General features: G+C 37.2%; 1 protein-coding gene across 11 annotated transcripts in view; it reads right to left on the reverse strand.

The window, feature by feature from the left end:
• Nucleotides 1-16,392, reverse strand: part of EML5 (EMAP like 5) — a 179,400-nt gene that overhangs the window by 111,568 nt on the left and 51,440 nt on the right. For 10 of the 11 annotated variants that reach the window (XM_045451797.1, XM_045451796.1, XM_045451795.1 and 7 more), the window contains 2 exons: nt 5,842-5,979; nt 981-1,237 (listed from right to left, as the gene is read on the reverse strand). In XM_045451797.1, the coding sequence (XP_045307753.1) occupies nt 981-1,237; nt 5,842-5,979 (395 nt within the window). The remainder of the gene's footprint in view (nt 1-980; nt 1,238-5,841; nt 5,980-16,392) is intronic. The other variant, XM_045451798.1, reaches the window with a different exon arrangement.

The raw sequence follows: 16,392 nt of genomic DNA on the forward strand, positions 1-16,392 counted from the left end.
GAGAGTAGCATGAATAGGTAGGTGAATACGGTAAGGAGAGAAGAAAACTAAACGAAAGGAAATTATTTAAAAAGCCACTACCCAAATTAGAGACACACAGATTTGATTCTGATGTAGCTTAGCAGGTTCACTCAAGTGGAGAATAAACATTAATCCTACTAAAATCATGCCAGATTAGTCACAACACTGTAAGTCAGAAGAACAAGTAAAAGCTGTAAGAAAGTGGCAAATCAGCTTTTAAATGAGAAACCTAAGAATATACATGGTTGAGAGAAAAAAAGAAAACTGAAGGACCATGAAGGAAGGATGGCCAGGGAGTAATACATTTATATTAGGGATCAGGGCGTTAGGATTTGGTCCTAATTACACACACATTGGTAATAAAAAAACTTTTAGGGAGAGGCATTAATTATGCAGCTAGTTTTATTAAATAAGTTGTTGGAAAATAGTGACTAATTCATTAAGCATCCAACTAACTGAGGTACTGAGAGATAACATTTTGATGGTTGCTCTAATTCTTTTACAAATCTTTGGTGGAAACTCTCTCAAATTTAGGGTTTTAGCTATAGAATGGATATTTACAAAATTTATTTGAGGTAACCACAAAAACAACCCAAACAATTTATGGTCAGGCATTGTTAGCAATTATATTTAATTACTTCCACCCATAAAAATGGCACTTTGACTTTCTAACACAGAGTAGGACTTTACCAAATACTCCTCACATAGCACAGAATTCAACATCAAGTAGGTTTTAGATCCTCCAAGCAAAGAAGTTTTAATGAAGAACCAAAAAGATTTCAATAGGGCAGCCTGATGGAAAAGATCATAATGCCTGAAACATGAGCTCAGATCTTCTTTAATTTCCTGTAATCAAATGTATTTTATACTCTATTTCTCGTCAAATTCTAAAATATTTTACAGGTACTAAAAATCCATAAATAATAATATTAATTTATTAGAAACTTAGAAACTTTTACCTGGCATCCTATAAAAAAGTCTTTTACCATTTCCATCATTTGTCTGTAAATATCTACTATCTGAGGACCAGTCAAGATGAGTGATGAAACTAAGCGACCCAACACATTCCCCAAACTTTTTATAACGTTGCGCAACGCCATAGATATCAACTGAACTGTCATTGCATCCAACAGCAAGGTAAGTTCCATCTGGGGAATATTTTAACTCATGAATTGCCTCCTTCCTGTCTTTAATATGTACAACTTCGGTCATATCTCTGTAAAGAAAAAATGAGACCACATGAAAACAAGTCATTTGAGAATCAGTTCAGTTTTCAAATGTGTCTAAAATGACTATGAGGCTATATCAAGTATTTATAAATTATAAAACAAACATAAATGATACAAATATTAATTCAGGAACAATTACTTTGTTGAACAGAAATATAAGAGGACCAAATATGCTGGAAGTAGAAGAAAATGCTGAATTTTAGTTTTTTAATTACTTTAAGGTAGTTTAAAGATTCATACTAAATTTTCATACAATAAAGGAAATAAAATCACAGATTTTTATGATGAAGTTCCTTGGAAATACTGAGTTTATGAAAAATGCTTAATTACAAACACTGATTTTCAAATAAATTTTTATAATCAGACAAATGTGCAAAATTACATTCAAGAAATAAGGAAAAGAGGAATTGATTTGTATTCAGTAAGACACTTGAATGTATATCTTTATAAAGGCACCACTAATTATTTTTATTTTAACCTCTTCGAGCTTTTTTAATACAGTACAAATTCTTCCCAATTAACGACCATTTCAACCAGTAAAGTTAAACAATTTTTTCAATGATGCCTTATAACTGAGTTTTAGTTTGGGACACGCTGTATTGCAGATGCCTCTGAGACATCCAAGTGATGTTAAATAAACAACTGGAAATACACAGCTGGAGTTCAGAGGAGAGATGAGAGTGAGAACTTGGAACATATTTGGAACCATCAGGCTACGGCTGGAAACTGAAACTGGGGCAGGATAAGACTATCTAAGGGAGAAAACACAGTAAGAAGAACAACAAGCCTAGGCATGAACTTTGATGTCCTCCAATACCTACTGGTAGGCAGAAGATAATGAGCCTATAAAGAAAATGGAAGCAGGAGAAGTAGGCTGAAAAGAGAAAGAGAATTAACATTCAAAGTCTGGGAAGAGGATGTTTTGAAAAGGAGGGGGTGGTTAAGGGGGCCAAATACTGCTGAGTATCAACCTAGATGAAGACTGATGTTTCCTGGCCTTAGAGACAGGGTAATGTTAGCAAAAGCTTTTTTCTTTTTTTTCTTTTTTAAAGTTTATTTTATTTATTTTGTGAGAAAGAGAAAAGAGAGTGTGTCAGCATGAGCAGGGGAGAGACAGAAAGAGAGAAAGAGAGAAAGAAAGAGAGAGAGAAAGAGAGAGAGACAGAGAGAGAGAGAGAGAGAGAGAGAGAGAGAGAGAATCCCAAGCAGGCTCTGTGCTGTCAGTGCAGAGCCAGACTGGGGACTCGATCCCACAAACCATGAGATGGTGACCTGAGCCAAAATCAAGAGTTGTACACTTAACCGACTGAACTACCCAGGCAACCCCTATCCTAATCCTTTTAAAGTTGACTTAATGTGGTAGTGACATGGTCAGAAAGAGACAAATGGCTAGCCACTGGTAGAATCTAAAATGACAATGTTTTTACAACCAAAGCCTACTCCATACCCTGCAAGAAACTTTATTCTATCTCCCAGGAAATTTGTTAACTGTGCTTATCAAGCTCTTCCTCTAAAGTCTTCCTAACTATTCATGAGAATGAATGAGTGCCTCTGAGGAGTCTGCTGTGCATCACACCATGCAGCCCACCATAAGTCAAAGTTTTACATGTATATATCTTCTAATTTTAAAAATATTTGCACTTTTTTCATTTAATTCCACGATATTAATGTTTATTTTAATATAAAATTGGTAACAGTTTTTATCACAAGGAAGAGATGGTCTAGAAGTTATGTAACTTTGTGCTGGCACATCACCTTGTACCTCAATTTAAGAATCAGTGTGGGGGTGCCTGCACGGCTCAGTTGGTTGAGCATTCGACTCTTGATTTCAGCTCAGGTCATGATCCCAGGGTCATGGGATCAAACCTTGCATGGGGCTCCATGCTGGGCATAGAGCCTGCTTAAGATTCTCTCTCTTCCCCTCTGCCCCTCTCCCCTATTCGCCCACGCACTCTTGTGCACATGCTCTCATGCAGCTGTTCGTTCTCTAATAAAAAATTTTTTTTAAATAAAAAAGGATCAGTGTATTAGGGGGAACCTTGGATGGCTCAGTTGGTTAAACGCATCCAACTCTCGATCTCAGCTCAGGTTTTGATCTCAGGGTCGTGAGTTCAAGCCCCACACTGGGCTCCATGCTGGGCCTGGAGCCTACTGAAAAAAAAAATAGTAATAATAACCAGTGCGTTAGATTCAAATCTATTCAATATTCCTCCAGTCATAATATGAGGGTACGTTAGTACAGCTACACTTATGAATTTTGCTTTATGGTATAGAGAATATATACCACAAACCAAGAAGAAACAGTGACCAGGTGAATTTAGGATTAAGAATATTGAGTTACAACAATAGCCAAAGTATGGAAAGAGCTCAAATGTCCATCAATGGATGAATGGATAAAGATGATGTGGTATATATATACAATGGAGTATTACTCAGCAATCAAAAAGAATGAAATCTTGCCATTTGCAACTACGTGGATGGGACTAGAAGGTATTATGCTAAGCGAAATTAGAAAAAGACATATGACTTCACTCATACAAAGACTTTTAAGATACAAAACAGATGAACATAAGGGAAGGGAAGCAAAATAGTAAAAAACAAAAATAATATAAAAACAGGGACGGGGACAAAACATAAGAGACTCTTAGAGAACAAAATGAGAGTTGCTGGAGGGGTTGTGGGGGGGAATGGGCTAAATGGGTAAGGGGCTTAAGGAATCTACTTCTGAAATCACTGTTGCACCATGTACTAACTAACTTGGATGTAAATTATAAAAATAAATAAATTATAGAAAGTAAAAAAAAAAAAAAAGAATATTGAGTTAAAGTTTTGTGGTTAAACTACAAAGGCATGCAGCAGTCATAATCACCACTCCAGTGATCCTGTCAGCAATGTTGGACTCAGTTGCTTAAACACTGACTTATTAGAAATAAGAATTTATTCACCCAGTTACTTGCAAATAATTGAAAGGTGAAATAAATGTAAAATTAACAAAAATAATCACTATTTTTTTTTCAACGTTTATTTATTTTTGGGACAGAGAGAGACAGAGCATGAACAGGGGAGGGGCAGAGAGAGAGGGAGACACAGAATCGGAAACAGGCTCCAGGCTCTGAGCCATCAGCCCAGAGCCTGACGCGGGGCTCGAACTCACGGACCGTGAGATCGTGACCTGGCTGAAGTCGGACGCTTAACCGACTGCGCCACCCAGGCGCCCCAAATAATCACTATTTTTAATGCATACAAGCTAAACAAGAGGAACTCTTAGACATTTTCCAAGCATCTCAAATTCTTGGTTGCAAAACAATGTAAATGTACTTAATGCCATTGAATTTTGAAATATGGTTAAGATGGTAAATTTTATATTACACATATTTTATCACAATTTAAAAAGTAGTACAAGAGAAAAATCTTACCATATCTCATTGTAAAAATCTGTCCCAGAAAAGAGTCAGTGTCTAGAGAAACGGAGAAGTACAAAAAAAAAAAAAAAAAAGAAAGAAAGAAAAAGAAAAAAGAAACAGAAGTACAAGAGAACACGAGGTACCTGAAGAAGCAAAAGATGTTTTATACAGTTGAAAGAAAGAGACTGAGGTAGAAAGAAACAGGCTGGAGATGGGCACTACTGGTTATGTTAAGGATTATGAACTTCCACTTAAGGACAGTGCTAAGCTTTTATCGTATTTTAGGAAGAGGAGGACTGCAAACAAATGTGTTTCAAAATAGTGAACTGAAGAGTGAATAAGAAAAAGTCTTGAAAGAAGCAAAACAGGAGGTAAGGAGACCTGCTGAGACACTATCGCACCAATCCAGTTAGGAGATTGCGGAAGCCCATACAAGAGTACAATGGTGAGAATGGGAGGAAGCAGATTAATTTGAAGACTACTCAGGAAGTAGATTCTCCAGAACTCTGTGATTAACTACACAAGGGAGGCAAAAGAGAGAAATGAATTAATGATTTCTGGACTGGGCAACTAAAAAGGTGGTCCTACCACTCACTAGGCTAAGGAGAAGGATTCTGTAAGTATATATGCTTATGAACACACATGGATCTACAGCAAAGTTTTTAATAGCTATATAGAATTCAGTTGAATGCACCATAACTACAATTCAACACAGGATGTTAACTGCTTTAACAAATTCTTTCAACTTTTCTAATGATGCAAACAAAAAAAAAGTAGGCATTTTTTTTCAAAGAATAAAGCTACAAATAACAAAAAACATTTCACCCATTTTTAACTGCCCCAAGGCTACCCCCCACCCACCAGTAATGGCAGAGGATCATTACTGAAAATCAATACTACCAAGGAATGGAAGTCAAAACCCAAATTTGTAGCTCAAAATTTTAGCCATTAATTCACTAAACATTCTTAACCCCTAAAACCAAGGTTTTTGAGTTAACCACTTTCTGACAAAGCCATTTTTATTAATATACTTAATATTCAATAAAAGTAATATCTGATATATATGTGTGTATGTGTATATATATTAATAAGAAGGGAGGGAGGAAAGGAAATGGGTAAAAACAATGAGTATTATATAGTCTCACTTAAAAAAATTTACTGTTTTTATTTCTACTCCAATATCATACCTTACTCTAAGTACAGTGAATGAGCCATCCTTCATTCCAAGGGCAAGATGGATTCCATCTACATTTACAGCTGCACAACGAATTGGTTCTTCCATATTACACCTTGCTATTAGTGCATGATCTATTAGACTCCATATCCTGTAACATTTAATTAAAAGAGTAATTAACCACTGTGTGCTTAAAAAAACTCTATGAAAAGATTTTGATTAAAATAATCATCTCATTTTAAGAAAGTAATATGAATCTAGAATTTTAACACTTTGCTTTGTCAGAAGGAGATCTTATTTATGAAAATAGGAATACTGTTCATATTTTAAAAGATAAGAATTCCAATTGTAATGACATCAAGTTTTTCCAATCATTCATTTTAGGTAGATGATTTCTACTCTGATCAAAGGGGATACACACACCCACACATGTATATATACATATACACATACATACATATGGTATATATAAGGGGTGCGTGCATGCGTGTGGTATAGCAGTATATGGTATATACTATATATATAGTCTTAAAATTTTTTTTAAACATTTATTTTTGAGAGACAGAGAGAAATAGAGCATGAGCAGGGGAGCAGCAGAGAGAGAGGGAGACACACAATCCGAAGCAGGCTCCAGGCTCCGAACTGTCTGCACAGAGCCCGACACAGGGCTCGAACTCACAAACTGCGAGATCATGATCCAGCCGAAGTCAGCCACTTAACCGACTGAGCCACCCAGGCGTCCCTATAGTCTTTAAACTTAAGAGTAACATTTAAGACTATGCAAATTCAGAGTCTGTTCCAGATGCTAATGTTAGAAATCTATAATGGGTAAGTAGAAAATGCCACTGTTTGAAAAATTAAGAATTATACTTCTAAATAACCTAAAGGACAAAGAAAAAATACAAATGAAAATTAGTTAATATTTTCAAGTTATAATAAAATGTTTCATATAAATACTTGTGGGATTCAGCTGAAATAGTACTTAGGAGGAACTGTAAATACAGATATTGTAAAAACAAATGCTACAATTTAATGAACAGAAATCTACCCCAAGAGGTTAGGAAAAGATCAGCAAAACTAGATTTTTAAAGTGTTTTTAGAGCAGTGGTTTTTTTTTTTTTTCAATATATGAAGTTTATTGTCAAATTGGTTTCCATACAACACCCAGTGCTCATCCCAAAACGTGCCCTCCTCAATACCCATCACCCACCCTCCCCTTCCTCCCACCCCCCATCAACCTTCAGTTTGTTCTCAGTTTTTAAGAGTCTCTTATGCTTTGGCTCTCTTCCACTCTAACCTTTTTTTTTTTTTCCTTCCCCTCCCCCATGGGTTTCTGTTAAGTTTCTCAGGATCCACATAAGAGTGAAACCATATGGTATCTGTCTTTCTCTGTATGGCTTATTTCACTTAGCATAACACTCTCCAGTTCCATCCATGTTGCTAGAAAGGGCCATATTTCATGCTTTCTCATTGCCACGTACTACTCCATTGTGTATATACACCACAATTTCTTTATCCATTCATCGGTTGATGGACATTTAGGCTCTTTCCATAATTTGGCTATTGTTGAGAGTGCTGCTATAAACATTGGGGTACAAGTGCTCCTATGCATCAGTACTCCTGTATCCCTTGGGTAAATTCCTAGCAGTTGTATTGCTGGGTCATAGGGTAGGTCTATTTTTAATTTTTTGAGGAACCTCCACACTGTTTTCCAGAGTGGCTGCACCAATTTGCATTCCCACCAACAGTGCAAGAGGGTTCCCGTTTCTCCACATCCTCGCCAGCACCTATAGTCTCCTGATTTGTTCATTTTGGCCACTCTGACTGGCGTGAGGTGATACCTGAGTGTGGTTTTTGATTTGTATTTCCCTGATGAGGAGCGACGTTGAGCCTCTTTTCATGTGCCTGTTGGCCATCCGGATGTCTTCTTTAGAGAAGTGTCTATTCATGTTTTCTGCCCATTTCTTCACTGGGTTATTTGTTTTTCGGGTGTGGAGTTTGGTGAGCTCTTTATAGATTTTGAATACTAGCCCTTTGTCCTATATGTCATTTGCAAATATCTTTTCCCATTCCGTTGGTTGCCTTTCAGTTTTGTTGGTTGTTTCCTTTGCTGTGCAGAAGCTTTTTATCTTCATGAAGTCCCAGTAGTTCATTTTTGCTTTTAATTCCCTTGCCTTTGGGGATGTGTCAAGTAAGAAATTGCTACGGCTGAGGTCAGAGAGGTCTTTTCCTGCTTTCTCCTCTAGGGTTTTGATGGTTTCCTGTCTCACATTCAGGTCCTTTATCCATTTTGAGCTTATTTTTGTGAATGGTGTAAGAAAGTGGTCTAGTTTCATTCTTCTGCATGTTGCTGTCCACTTCTCCCAGCACCATTTGTTAAAGAGACTGTCTTTTTTCCATTGGATGTTCTTTCCTGCTTTGTCAAAGATTAGTTGGCCATATGTTTGTGGGTCTAGTTCTGGGGTTTCTATTCTATTCCATTGTTCTAAGTGTCTGTTTTTGTGCCAGTACCATGCTGTCTTGATGATGACAGCTTTGTAGTAGAGGCTAAAGTCTGGGATTGTGATGCCTCCTGCTTTAGTCTTCTTCTTCAAAATTACTTTGGCTATTCGGGGCCTTTTGTGGTTCCATATGAATTTTAGGATTGCTTGTTCTAGTTTCGAGAAGAATGCTGCTGCAATTTTGATTGGGATTGCATTGAATGTGTAGATAGCTTTGGGTAGTATTGACATTTTGACAATATTTATTCTTCCAAACCATGAGCATGGAATGTTTTTCCATTTCTTTATATCTTCTTCAATTTCCTTCATAAGCTTTCTATAGTTTTCAGCATACAGATCTTGTACATCTTTGGTTAGATTTATTCCTAGGTATTTTATGCTTCTTGGTGCAATTGTGAATGGGATCAGTTTCTTTGTCTTTCTGTTGCTTCATTATTAGTGTATAAGAATGCAACTGATTTCTGTACATTGATTTTGTATCCTGCAACTTTGCTAAATTCATGTATCAGTTCTAGCAGACTTCTGGTGGGGTCTATCGGATTTTCCACGTATAATATGTCATCTGCAAAAAGGGAAAGCTTGACTTCATCTTTGCCAATTTTGATGCCTTTGATTCCCTTTTGTTGTCTGATTGCGGATGCTAGAACTTCCAACACTATGTTAAACAACAGCGGTGACAGTGGACATCCCTGTCGTGTTCCTGATCTCAGGGAAAAAGCTCTCAGTTTTTCCCCATTGAGGATGATGTTAGCTGTGGGATTTTCATAAATGGCTTTTATGATCTTTAGGTATGTTCCTTCTATCCCGACTTTCTCGAGGGTTTTTATTAAGAAACGTTGCCGAATTTTATCAAAGGCCTTTTCTGCATCGATTGACAGGATCATATGGTTCTCATCTTTTCTTTTATTAACGTGATGTATCACATTGAATGATTTGCAAATGTTGAACCAGCCCTGCATCCGAGGAATGAATCCCACTTGATCATGGTGAATATTTCTTTTTATATGCTGTTGAATTCGGTTTGCTAGTATCTTATTGAGAATTTTTGCATCCATATTCATCAGGGATATTGGCCTGTAGTTCTCTTTTTTTACTGGGTCTCTGTCTGGCTTAGGAATCAAAGTAATACTGGCCTCATAGAATGAGTCTGGGAGTTTTCCTTCCCTTTTTTTTTTTGGAATAGCTTGAGAAGGATAGGTATTATCTCTGCTTTAAACGTCTGGTAGAACTCCCCGGGGAAGCCATCTGGTCCTGGACTCTTATTTGTTGGGAGATTTTTGATGACTGATCCAATTTCTTTCCTGGTTATGGGTCTGTTCAAGCTTTCTATTTCCTCCTGATTGAGTTTTGGAAGCGTGTGGGTGTTTAGGAATTTGTCCATTTCTTCCAGGTTGTCCAGTTTGTTGGCATATAATTTTTCATAGTATTACCTGATAATTGCTTGTATCTCTGAGGGATTGGTTGTAATAATTCCATTTTCATTCATGATTTTATCTAGTTGGGTCATCTCCCTTTTCTTTTTGAGAAGCCTGGCTAGAGATTTATCAATTTTGTTTATTTTTTATTTTTTTTTTCAACATTTATTTTTGGGACAGAGAGAGACAGAGCATGAATGGGGGAGGGGCAGAGAGAGAGGGAGACACAGAATCGGAAACAGGCTCCAGGCTCTGAGCCATCAGCCCAGAGCCCAACGCGGGGCTCGAACTCACGGACCGCGAGATCGTGACCTGGCTGAAGTTGGACGCTTAACCGACTGCGCCACCCAGGCGCCCCTTGTTTATTTTTTTAAAAAACCAACTCTTGGTTTCGTTGATCTGCTCTACAGTTTTTTTAGATTCTATATTGTTTATTTCTGCTCTGATCTTTATTATTTCTCTTCTTCTGCTGGGTTTAGGCTGCCTTTGCTGTTCTGCTTCTATTTCCTTTAGGTGTGCTGTTAGATTTTGTATTTGGGATTTTCTTGCTTCTTGAGATAGGCCTGGATTGCAATGTATTTTCCTCTCAGGACTGCCTTCGCTGCGTCCCAAAGCGTTTGGATTGTTGTATTTTCATTTTCATTTGTTTCCATATATTTTTTAATTTCTTCTCTAATTGCCTGGTTGACCCATTCATTCTTTAGTAGGGTGTTCTTTAACCTCCATGCTTTTGGAGGTTTTCTGTGGTTGATTTCAAGCTTCATAGTGTTGTGGTCTGAAAGTATGCATGGTATGATTTCAATTCTTTTATACTTATGAAGGGCTGTTTTGTGATCCAGTATGTGATCTATCTTGGAGAATGTTCCATGTGCACTCGAGAAGAAAGTATATTCTGTTGCTTTGGGATGCAGAGTTCTAACTATGTCTGTCAAGTCCATCTGATCCAATGTATCATTCAGGGCCCTTGTTTCTTTAGTGACCGTGTGTCTAGATGATCTATCCATTTCTGTAAGTGGAGTGTTAAAGTCCCCTGAAATTACCACATTCTTATCAATAAGGTTGCTTATGTTTGTGAGTAATTGTTTTATATATTTGGGGGCTCCGGTATTCGGCGCATAGACATTTATAATTGTTAGCTCTTCCTGATGCATAGACCCTGTGATTATTATATAATGCCCTTCTTCATCTCTCGTTACAGCCTTTGATTTAAAGTCTAGTTTGTCTGATATAAGTATGGCTACTCCAGCTTTCTTTTGACTTCCAGTGGCATGATAAATAGTTCTCCATCCCCTCACTCTCAATCTGAAGGTGTCCTCAGGTCTAAAATGAGTCTCTAGTAGACAGCAAATAGATGGGTCTTGTTTTTTTATCCATTCTGATACTCTATGTCTTTTGGTTGGCTCATTTAGTCCATTTACATTCAGTGTTATTACAGAAAGATATGGGTTTAGAGTCATTGTGATGTCTGTAGGTTTCATGCTTGTAGCTATGACTCTGGTACTTTGTCTCACAGGATTGCCCCTTAGGATCTCTTGTAGGGCTGGTTTAGTGGTGACGAATTCCTTCAGTTTTTGTTTGGGAAGAACTTTATCTCTCCTTCTATTCTAAATGACAGACTTGCTGGATAAAGGATTCTCGGCTGCATATTTTTTCTGTTCATCACATTGAAGATCTCCTGCCATTCCTTTCTGGCTTGCCAAGTTTCAGTAGAGAAATCAGTCACGAGTCTTATAGGTCTCCCTTTATGTTAGAGCACGTTTATCTCTAGCTGCTTTCGGAATTTTGTCTTTATCCTTGTATTTTGCCAGTTTCACTATGATATGTCGTGCAGAAGATCGATTCAAGTTACGTCTGAAGGGAGTTCTCTGTGCCTCTTGGATTTCAATGCCTTTTTCCTTCCCCAGATCCGGGAAGTTCTCAGCTATTATTTCTTCAAGTACACCTTCAGCACCTTTCCCTCTCTCTTCCTCCTCTGGAATACCAATTATGCATAGATTATTTCTCTTTAGTGCATCACTTAGTTCTCTAATTTTCCCCTCATACTCCTGGATTTTTTAATCTTTTTCTCAGCTTCTTCTTTGTCCATAATTTTATCTTCTAGTTCACCTATTCTCTCCTCTGCCTCTTCAATCAGAGCCATAGTTGTCTCCATTTTATTTTGCAGTTCATTGATCGCATTTTTTAGCTCCTCTTGGCTGCTCCTTAGTCCCTTGATCTCTGTAGCAAGAGATTCTCTGCTGTCCTTATACTGTTTTCAAGCCCAGCGATTAATTTTATGACTATTATTCTAAATTCACTTTCTGTTATATTGTTTAAATCATTTTTGATCAGTTCGTTAGCTGTTGTTATTTCCTGGACGTTTTTCTGAGGGGAATTCTTCCGTTTCGTCATTTTGGATAGTCCCTGGAGTGGTGCGGGACTGCGGGGCACTTCCCCTGTGCTGTCTTGAATAACTTGCGTTGGTGGGCAGGGCCGCAGTCAGACCTGATGTCTGCCCCCAGCCCACTGCTGGGGCCACAGCCAGACTGGTGTGTGCCTTCTCTTCCCCTGAGCAGTTTTTTTTTTTTTTTAAACATTCTATTTGTTGATGTTTTATAGGAAAAATGATATTGTATATTGCTTTTATAGCTAGGAAATTTGTTAAACTATCTTTTTAATTCCAATAATTTCTCTGCATTTTCTTCTTGATTTTATACATATATAATCATAACATCAGCAAATGACAGTTGTTTCCTCCATTCCAAACCAAATATCTTTATATAAATATATTACACAGATATAGCCTTACTGTGCTGACTAGATTTCTAGTCTACAGCTGAATATGATGGTGACAAATATAATGGTGAAAGTCGACATCACTGTCTTCTTCCTGATTCCAAAGGAAAACTTTCAGTATTTCAATAACAATTATATTTACCAAAGACTTTATGCTTTACCACAAGGGTCAGCAAACCACAGCCTGTGGGCCAAACCGGGACCACTGTCTGTTTTTGTACAGTCTGGAAAGGTAAGAATGGTTTTTACATTTTTAAATGGTTGGGACAAAAATTTTAAATGACAACGTTTTGAGATGTGAGAGAATTCTAGGAAATTCAAATTTCAGTGTCTGTAAATCCAGTTTCATGGAAACACAGCCACACTTTTTGTTTACATGGTTGCTTTCATACTGTAGAGGCAGAGTGGAGTTGTTGCCAAAGGAACGGCAGATGGTATGTGACGTTCATATCACTTTGTACTGCCCCTTCCATGCACTACAAATTGCAGTGACAGAGTTACAAGCTGACAGAATTTCAGTGCTAGGTGTATTAATCACATATCCCATTGTGTCAAAACAAGAAAAAAAAGAGAAAAGTGAACTTCACAGGTTGCATTTTTAAGGCACAGTGGAGCATGAATTATATCGTTACTGATTTAGATGGTACAGCACTGTATTATGCAATAACACTATAGCTGCTCTAAAAAAACACAAATACAGATTAACATTACTGGACTAAGTACTCATCACGATATCTTTGACTCACAGGAAAGCAATGATTAGAAAAATTCAAATTTAAAAATTAAAATGTGATGTCAACAAAAGTTAAGTTTCTAAGTGGCTTGTTAGCCAAACAAGGAAAGCTGTTTCTTGGTAATGGATTAATTATATTATTTTAAATTGCAGTGGCTAAAGAAATGTGTCCAGAGAAAATAAATTTAAGGTTATTAGCTTTTAGGTCAGAAGAGTTTCTCAAAGAGTTGAAGGTGTTGGAAAAACAACCAACAGTTAACTAAAAAACAAGACAAACAATGTTCAGTGGTTTCCCTGAATTCTGGTGAGTCAACAGATGTTAACAATACTACTCAGTTATTTATTTGAAGAGTCAATGCCAAGTTTGAAGCAATGAAAAATTAGTTTCTGTCGCAAGTCGGTGTGGAACAACTACACGCTAGAATGTTTTCAAAGACGTAAGTGAAAAAGAACTAAACCAATACAATGTAAAGTGGCATTAGATGGGGCTGAAAAACACGGATAGAAAAAAATAGCCGTGGCAAACTTACAAAGCCTATAAAAATGTAAGGTTTTGTTCAAAAAGCCTACAATTATTCACTGTTTTTTTTTTTTAAGCTTATTTATTTTGAGAGAGAGAGAGAGAGAGAATATCCCAAGCTGGCTCTGTGCTTTGAGTGCGGAGCTGGAGGCATGGCTTGATCCCATGTCGTGAGAATCACCAAACCAAAAGTCAGATGCTCAACTGAGCAACCTGGGCCACCCAGGCACCCCTCACTATATTATTCTTTAGCAAGTATTTTGCAAACAAAACAACAACAAAAAAAACTGAATCATGTTTTGAACCAATAGTTCTGAAGTTTGTCAGGAACAGAAGCTCAAAATCCTGACTTGCTGTACCACACAGCAGTTAAGGGCTTAATTAACAGTGGTAAAGTATTATTATGCTATTTTGATCTCAGAGTCTAGAATGAAATTTTTCAGAACCAGAAATGCCCTCAATTACTATTATAAAAACTTAACAGCTTTGGAAATTAGCTTTCACTGAAGATTTGATGCTGTTTCTTAATGAATTCAATCTAAAGTTACAATGTAAAAGCAGCAATTATATGTAAAACTTATACCATGGTAAAGTTATTTTGACAATAACTAATGTTGTTTGAATAACATCATCAAGCAGCTTTATACTACTCTTCCTGTGCTATCAAAACTTGAAACAAGATCTCTATTCCCACACAAATTACAGGGGATATTTTTTCAGAGGTGTTTTAGCAGAGTATGCTGGCCTACACTCCATGGGTGTGCCTTGAGGTTTTTTTTCTTTTTCTTTTTTTAAATGTATTTATTTAAACTCAAGTTAGTTAACATACAGTGTAGTATTGGTTTCAGGAGTAGAACCTAGTGATTCATCCCTTATATATAACACCCAGTGTTCATGCCAACAAGTGTCCTCCTTAATGCCCATCACCCATTTAGCCCATCCCCCTACCCACCACCTCTCCAGCAACCCTCAGTTTATTCTCTGTATTTACGAACCTCTTATGGTTTGCCTCCTGTTTTTATCTTATTTTTCCTTCCCTTCCCCTATGTTCATATGTTTTGTTTCTTAAATTCCGTATATGAGTGAAATCATACGGGATCTGTCTTTCTCTAACTTATTTCACTTAGCATAAAACATTCTAGCTCCATCCACGTCATTGCAAATGGCAAGATTTCATTCTTTATGAAGGGGCCCTGGGTCTTGACATCTGCCCCCATGCCCTAGGAGAAAGCTACAAAGGTCAAGTTCAGTCAAAGGAAGACAAATGCCCTCAAGGCAAAGTGGCATTGGCCTGCTTGTGCTCCTAAATTCCCATTTTCTTTCACAATTTGGATAATAGTTCTTTAATATCTTGACTATTCCTTGAAGATTTTACATTTTAACCAACATTTTTAGTTGTTTTCCATGCAAGAGATCCTTCCCAATAACTTCCCCAACAAAACAGAAACCGAAGACTGAGCCATTACTTCTAAAGGACAAGCTGCCTTTTTTCCAACAGCTATGCAACTGGTAATAGCAGTTCTCCTAAAATGAATTATAAGATAGTTCCTAACAAAGCACATGGGTAAGTGTAATCCCACACTAAATTTCCAGGTGGACACAGAGCTATGGCATTTCCCATCCACAGAGAACTGAGTAGCGCAATGACAGTAAAAAACAGGATGGATTAACACTGTTATCTAGAAAGATTAGGTTGCATATTCCACTTTATTTCTTATACTGAAGTAAATTTTACACAGGTTAGCAGTTAAACATACAAAATAAAGCCATTAAAACACAGAAGCATATACTGAAAACTTTTTTAACTTTGCAGATTTCTCGATGGTAGAAAACTCAGAAATCATAAAAGAAAATATTGTTCAGTTCATAAAATAACAAAAAAAAAAAAAAAACATTTGTGTGGCAAAAAACCTAAGCAAAGTAAACAGCAAGTAACAAATTGGTGAAAATTATTTTCAACTTACATCAGAAACAGTTAATATCTATAACATAAAAAACTGCTAACTATAAAGGAGGAAATAATCTACAATCCTACAAAAAATGATAAGAAATGTGAATAGATTACACAAAGGATTCCAGGGAACCAACAATGTTTTAAACTAGTAAATGAGGGGCGCCTGGGTGGCGCAGTCGGTTAAGCGTCCGACTTCACCCAGGTCATGATCTCGCGGTCCGTGAGTTCGAGCCCCGCGTCGGGCTCTGGGCTGATGGCTCAGAGCCTGGAGCCTGTTTCCGATTCTGTGTCTCCCTCTCTCTCTGCCCCTCCCCCGTTCATGCTCTGTCTCTCTCTGTCCCAAAGATGAATAAACGTTGAAAAAAAAAAAAATTAAAAAAAAAAAAAAAATAAACTAGTAAATGAGAAAGAATTAAGCACTTTCCTGTTTTCTTGTACAAATTATACCCAAGCACTGGCATCCTCTGCCCATCCTCTGCCCACCTCCCCTCCAGCAACCCTCAGTTTGTTCTCTATAGTTAAGAGTCTCTTATGGTTTGCCTCCCTCTCTTTTTTCCCTTTTTTCCTCCTTCCTCTATGTTCATCTGTTTTTTTTCTTAAATTCCACATGAGTGAAATCATATGGTATTTGTCTTTCTCTGACTTGTTTTGCTTCACATAATGCAT

Source organism: Leopardus geoffroyi, chromosome B3 (genome assembly GCF_018350155.1).
Source record: "Leopardus geoffroyi isolate Oge1 chromosome B3, O.geoffroyi_Oge1_pat1.0, whole genome shotgun sequence".
Classification (NCBI taxonomy): Eukaryota; Metazoa; Chordata; class Mammalia; order Carnivora; family Felidae; genus Leopardus; species Leopardus geoffroyi.